The 6,856-nt window shown below is 48.3% G+C and overlaps 1 protein-coding gene across 1 annotated transcript; it reads right to left on the minus strand.

The window, feature by feature from the left end:
* Window positions 1-5,111: 5,111 nt before the first annotated feature.
* B9D1 (B9 protein domain 1) lies at window positions 5,112-6,779 on the minus strand (the record flags this gene model as incomplete). The annotated part of the gene is made up of 4 exons (XM_010190352.1): window positions 5,112-5,257; window positions 5,411-5,478; window positions 6,206-6,268; window positions 6,683-6,779. Coding segments are annotated over 4 exons (374 nt in total), but the record flags the coding sequence as incomplete, so codon positions are not given.
* Window positions 6,780-6,856: the final 77 nt, after the last annotated feature.

Genomic DNA, 6,856 nt, shown 5'->3' on the forward strand with positions numbered 1-6,856 from the left:
GGTGTTTGCCAGTGTTTGGGGAGGAAAAGGCCTGTCTGGATAAGGTATTATCTGGGGGCTTGCCCTCATCCGCACCGCTGTTGCCGGGGTTTTTGCTGACCGCGTGCATTGCCGTTACCTCTGGTGCAGCTCTGCTCTGCCGCTCCTTTTCGTGGAGCTGTGAGAAAACACCTGGGGCCACCTCGTGCTGCAGTCTGCGTTTCGGAGACCCAACGCCATTTATCCAGCCCCTCACATTAAAAACATCCATCTTTTTAAAGTTGGCTGTCAGCCGCCTTCCAGGTCACCTCCTCCCTTGTGAGTTGACACGGTGATTTTTGTAAAGACGGGAGTTTGAGAGCTCAAGATACAGTGAAGAGCTGGTGTTGTACATGGTGGTAGCAACCCTGCCTCTTCATGTTTTGCTGTCAATCAGTTGTACCCTGTAATAGTTGAAGATTTGGGGTTTTGGTGAGTGGACTTCAGATGCTTCAGACTTCTCTGCCAATTACCCGTGGGGGTGGTTAATTGGCAGCAGTCTGGGGATCAACAGGGGACTGGCGTCCTACCAGGGCAACACAACCCAGTGCTTTGCAGAGGTTGAAGTAGCAAATGATGAAGGGGGGAGCAGGGAGATACCTTGGAGGGGCTGGATAGTGCATCCTCTGCCTTTGCTGGGGGAGCTCTGGGTATGGCAGCATGGCTTTAAGCCGTGTTTAAACAGAGCCACTGTAGATCAGATCAGAGCGTGGTCCAGCCCAGGTCCTGTCTGTGGCAGCAGAACCCTTCCTGGAGCACACACATTGCATTTTGTCCTCCTGATACCACTTGCTCCTGGCCTCTGTGAGGGTTTTGTGGCCAGGAGATGAGATCTGGTGGTTCAGCTGAGCTGAGGGAGGCAGCTCTGATACAGCAGCACATACGGCCCAGGAGCCCGTGGGCTGGCTGGGGTTGTGCTGGGTGACGGCAGTGGGGGTTTTAATGCCTTCATTAGCAAGTCTGCCACCAAACACGGCGATATTCTCCGAGGTGAATTTGGGTACTTAAATATCTTGGCCTGAATAGGGGTATAAAAATAGCAGCCTACAGCAGTTGGATGCTTCTGCTGCTCTTCCCTCTGAAGGACGAGACTGAATCGCTCGCACCCCGCTGTGAAATGGGGCCGTGTTGCACCCTCCTGTCCCTGCAGCCTCTTCGGGGCACTCAGGTCTGGTTTGGGTGGCCATGGGATGGTTTCTAACGGGGTTTGTGCCCTGAAGATGGGCAGGCACTGGAAATTTGTTGTCTTGAGCCCTTGTCACCCCCTGTCCTCGAGCTCCCCTGCCTGTTACGCTGCAGCGGAGGGTGCTGCATGGCACAGTTAAAGGTGATTTTTCTGAAAAAGTCATGTCCTGGTGTGATGCTCCAGTGACCTTGGCACAGACCTGGGGCTGGTTTGCGATGGGCTGAAACGCCGTCGGTGATGAAACCAGGTAGAGCTGGAGCTGGAGCTCCAATTTTCTTCAAATCTGGCTCTTCTCTGGTTTTGTTCTTATATTTTGCTTTTTTTCCTCCCTTTTCTATTGAGTATTTAATTGAGGCTCCTGCTCCCAAGCCAACACTGCTGCTGAGGAGCTGTTGCTGTCAGCTTTAATCCATCCATGAAAATCTCATTTTCGGATGGAGATAACTTGTAGCTGCTGCGATGCTGCTGTTGTAACAGAGCCTCAGGACGCAGATGGTTCCTCGAGCGCTCGCCGATGCCCAGATTTCTGCCCTAGTCCCATTCCCTACGAGGCAGCTCATGGCCCTGGGAGGGTTTTGCCCTGTGCTCTTGGGCTCCATGGCATGGAACAAACAGGAAGAACCTGGGTGTCCTCCGTGCAGTTTTGGCATTAACAACCTCTCACCTCTTCCTTGAGGGTGGAACCTGCCACGAGAGGGCAGGAGCTGGTGCTGCCGACTCTGGTTTTGTCAAAAAGGGCTGCAAATATCAGTTCCTAAAGCCTATCCACATGGTTTTCAGTTTTCTGAAGGGTTTGATTCCTAAGCTGCTGTTCAGCCCATGTCTTTGGCTGTCTCCCTCCCTCCCAGGGTGGCTTTCACAGTGTGACAGCAGGAAACTCCCACAGAGTGAGCAGGGTCTCCCCAAAACTCCTCCAACCCTGTAAAGCACAGCAGGACTTCCACAAAGTCCCCAGCTCTCACCTCCCAGGCTTTGTTCACCTCTAACGGGTCTCACTCTGGTTTGATGGGCTTGGAGCACGGACACATGATCTGAACAAAGAGGTTTCTTTGCTGCCCATCCTGAATTAGGAGGTTAATGGGAGATTTCACTGTCTGGGAGAGACTGAGGCATAACGAAATGGGAGCTGCAGCATCAGCTCACAGCCTCGGCTGCCATCTGTGCTGCCAGGGGTTGGGAATTTCGGTCCAGTTTGGAATGAGAGGGAGAATGATCAGCTGGGAAATGAGCAGGGGGTACAGCTGCATGGAGAGCAGCCGAAAGGAAGTTACTGTGAGCCTTCGCTACAGCGAGGCTGGGTTCTTCTGGGTTTTGGCTGTTTTTAAAGCATGGGTTCTGTTAACCTTTAACAACGAACACTTGTGGGTCATAAATCTCTTCCTTATTAATGTCACCCGCGGTCATTTCTGTCCTTACTCCTCTGTGGTGAGAGCAGGGCTTCTCTGCAGGCTGCAAACGCTCTGCCAAGGACTTAAACCAGAGTTTTCCAGACCATGATAAAGGCAGCAGCAAGGCTGTTTCTGGGAGAGAAGCGTGTTTATAAAGAGATACCAACAGTTGTCTCTAGGAACAAAGGAACGGCATTGAAATGGGGGACACGTAGGGAAAACATCCCCCCCATGCGTGGAAGGAGTGAACGGCGGCGGATAAAAGCTCCTGCAGCTCCCAAGCTGAATATGTGAAGGCCTTGAAGGTGGGTGAGGTTCTTCGCAAACACATTTGAGTCAAAAACAACCCAAAACCCAACCAAATACAGAGCAGGCAGAAAGCATTAAGAATGCTCGTCAGCGTGGTGAGCATCCAACCACTCCTTTGAAAAGGGAGCCATTCAGGAGCTGTCTCTGAATAAATTCCCTGCACCCATAAAGTTTGGGCTTTATTGGGGTTTAAGGGGTTTCTCATGGCTGAAATCTCTGTGGTGCCGTTTAGCTCTAAGTGGAATGGGGGCAGGAAACTGTGCTCAAGGGGAAAAGAAGATATTTAAGCAGTAGTGGGGTTAATGTTTGCCTTTCAGGTATTTCAGACACAGGTATTTATCCTGCTACTGTAGCTAACTGCTCCCTAAATGCTTCTGACAAGGCAACAAAATTCCTTGCAGTCTCCTCTGAGCCAACAGGAAATACTTCTTAATTCAGATTCCAAGATGACTCAGTTCAGAGATTACAGCAGTTGCCAAAACAACTGGTGGGGGAGCTTACTGGAAGGGTAAAATCAACCAAAACAGGACAGGAAAAAAGGAAAGAGATGAAAAATCACCTGTTACACGTTTGGAAAAATATTTATACTCGGTATAAAAGAAGCTAATGCTCACAGCAAAATTACAGCGATTGCGTTATCTTCTCAGAAATTCTGTTTACTCAGTCACGCTGCTCGCTCGGCACGAAATAACAGCTCTGACTGCTTCACTTGATGCGTGGCCTGGAGCCTGCAGGTCTGTGTTATTACTTGGATTTCTATCATTTCGAGGTCTGGGCAGTTCACTTACAGGGTGGTGTCACCTTAAGTTGTTCCCAGTCATCTCCTGGTACGTGCAGTCAAACACAGGAGAGGACGTGCCCGAATTTCAAGGCGGAAATGACTACACAGCTGTTTCACTGCAGCGTATGCTCCTCTGTTTTGTACCTGTAGGAACAGCAGATCTTGGGTGATGCAGGACTTGGAAACAGCCACTGGGGCACAAGCAAATTAAAACCCTGGCAGAACATCCCTTTTTACTGCCTTTCTTTGCTGAGAAGCCCAGCTGAGGAAAGCCCTGGTGCGTTATCTGGGCCGGAGGGGGCGGCTGAATGGAGGAGAAGGTCCTGGCTGCTCCTCCCCGCCCTCTGTGCAGCGCCTCTGAGACCTAATTTGGAATGAAATGCTGCTTGCTTGCTAAAACTCTACTTCCTTCATGTATCACAGAACCACAGAACGTTAGGGATTGGAAGGGACCTCCAAAGCTCATCCAGTCCAATCCCCCTGCCGGAGCAGGAACACCCAGATGAGGTTACACAGGAAGGCGTCCAGGCGGGTTTTGAATGTCTGCAGAGAAGGAGACTCCACAACCTCTCTGGGCAGCCTGGGCCAGGGCTCTGTCACCCTCACTGAGAAGAACTTTCTTCTCCAATTGAAGTGGAACCTCCTGTGTTCCTTCCCTAAAGTTTATTTTTTAGTCTATTGACTGCACTTAAAATGCAATTTATGCTATCAAAGTTAAAACCACGCAGCAAGGCGACGTTTGACACCGTGGTCTCTCTGCCTCCTTTAAAATAAACTGCCTTTTTTTTCTTCTTCTTCCTGAAGCTTGATGCAGAAATAAAACCTGGGAAGGTTTGTTTTGACAGCACATGTGTTATTTTACACGATCTCCACAGGATTCTGTGGGATTACAACAGAAAGGTGCTGCCGCTTCTGCAGTGAAGTGTGCGTGGCACAGAGGAGCGTGTGTGTGTGTGTGTGTGTGTGTGTGTGCATTTCACTGGACCCTTTCCATATCCCCTCCCTTCCAAAAGAAGGTGCAAGAATTTCAATTTCCCATTTCTACTATAAGAAAACATGAGTAAAAAACCAAGTTTGCAATGTTTTCAACGCAGCAAAGCTGCTACCGCTATGAACTTTCCTATTCTTTAAGTACATAAAGAGTGTACAAAAGGCTGATAGAAAAATGATTTTGTTACAGGTCTTATTTTTGAGAGATTTCATATTTCTGTGTGTAACATCAGACTATTAGCTGATGATGTTAATTTACACAATACTTCACCTACTGAAAGGATTACACCCAAGTAACTATTCCAAAGCCTCTTGTTTCTTTTGGAATAACGGTCTCAAGTGAAATGTTCTCACTTCAGTAAAATATTTCCGTTTGCCAAAAAAAAAGCCCCAAAGTGTTTGACTTCCCTGTGAGCCTTTGAGCCTCTCACACCCCAGGTCAGTAGTTATGAATCCCCGCTGTAAGAGGCGCCAGAGAAGGCTCCTGCATGTCGCTCGGGCTCACGTCGTAGCCCAGCTTCTTCATGTCTTTGGTCACTACGTTGAAGGAAATGGTCACAAAGCCTTGAGATCGCACCCTCGTGACTAGAAGAAAGAAGACACAAAGAAAACGGGTTAAGAGAGGATGTTGAAGCCCTCACGTACCCAGGCAGGACTGTTCTCAGCGGAACAGCCAGTTGTTTTAGCAGCAGACGATGGCCAAGCGAGGGTTGCAGTCAGGAGCCCCCAGGGCCTCACCTTCTCTTCCTTCTCCCTGTGCTACCACTCTGGGGTCGGTAAATTCCGGCCGTTTCCCTGTGAACCAACTTGGAGAAGAAAACAGAAACTAATTAATTGGATCCATTCAGCAGTGTTTAGATTTGATTCAGTTCATTATAGGCACGTTAAAAGAAAACAAAGGGTGGGTCTAATGAGACTCCCAGCTCTTGTTTGCAGTAGGGGTGTGAGGACTGATTCACTTCACTGCTGATCTGCTTTGATCAAAGATAAGTTTTGTCCCTCTAAGGAAAAAAATGAAAGCAATTTCATACGCATTGTGTTAAATCCAAGTTATTTCTGGGCTAGACAGGTTCCCCCTGTGGCAAAGATCTTTGTGTAACTGATTTGGCTCTTGATTACCCTGAGTAACAGAGAGGCTTAGATACTTTGAACACATCAGAGGTGCACACAATACCAAAGTATAGAAATTAGAGTGTAAATTCTACAAACAAGGGTACAATAAAGAGAAGAAAAGTCAATCAGTTGAATCCTGACCGTCAAGCACAGAGGTTCCCTTGCTGACTCTTTTTCAAACCAACAGTGTTCAAATGTGAGGATGGAAGAAAGACGAGTTAGTGTTGCTGCAAGCAGGCAGTGAATGTGTTTTAAGAAAGCTCTTCAAAAGCCCTAGACACATAAAAACTTGATTTTTTACCTGTACACCTCAAAACTGTCTGGTTGTCTTTGTATTCGCATGTACGCACCAGCTGGACAGACCTCTGTGACTGAGAGCAAGGAGGACTTTTAAAAAAAGGAGAAGTCTTTAATTATTACCTTGTAAACTTCTGCAGCTTGGATGTGGACTCTGGAACAAACATAGCGATGGTTCTTGTGTGCCTAGAGCAAACGGGAGAGGCACAGAGCAGTGAACCAAACAGCACTGGCAAGACTTCTTGTGTTTATAGAGGTATCAGAATGTCACACATCAGACCACTGAGCATCTCGAAGTGGAATACAGAGGAAGGGTTTCTATGCACAGGAAGAGTGGCTCTTCCTCAGAGTGGTACAGCAGAGGTAACGTGCTGCACTTCATACTTGGGCTTTCTTCGTGCCAGTTTGGACTTTACAGTTGTCTACAGCATTACCAAAACCTATTTGATAACCAGGGGTTAGAAAATCCATGCTCTTTGTACCAAACAGACAAGACATGATCAGGGGACAGGGGAACAGTTTTGTTTCTGGAACAACACAGTAACTGGAAAAAAAGAAATCTCTCTTTCAGTCTTGAAAGTCAACAGGTTGTCACCTCACCTTCCAGGCGTGAAGGGAACATGAACAGCTCCGTACCCTCTGACCACGTCGTTTCCAAAAAAGTCAGGTCCATACACACTCACTACAATCTGCGGCCCTGCAAATGAAGTGAGTGTGAGAGGAGCACCTGGTCTGTGACCTGAATCCCACCACCCCAGCACTGCCAGCCCGGCT

Source organism: Mesitornis unicolor, unplaced genomic scaffold (genome assembly GCF_000695765.1).
Source record: "Mesitornis unicolor isolate BGI_N332 unplaced genomic scaffold, ASM69576v1 scaffold3068, whole genome shotgun sequence".
NCBI lineage: Eukaryota > Metazoa > Chordata > Aves > Mesitornithiformes > Mesitornithidae > Mesitornis > Mesitornis unicolor.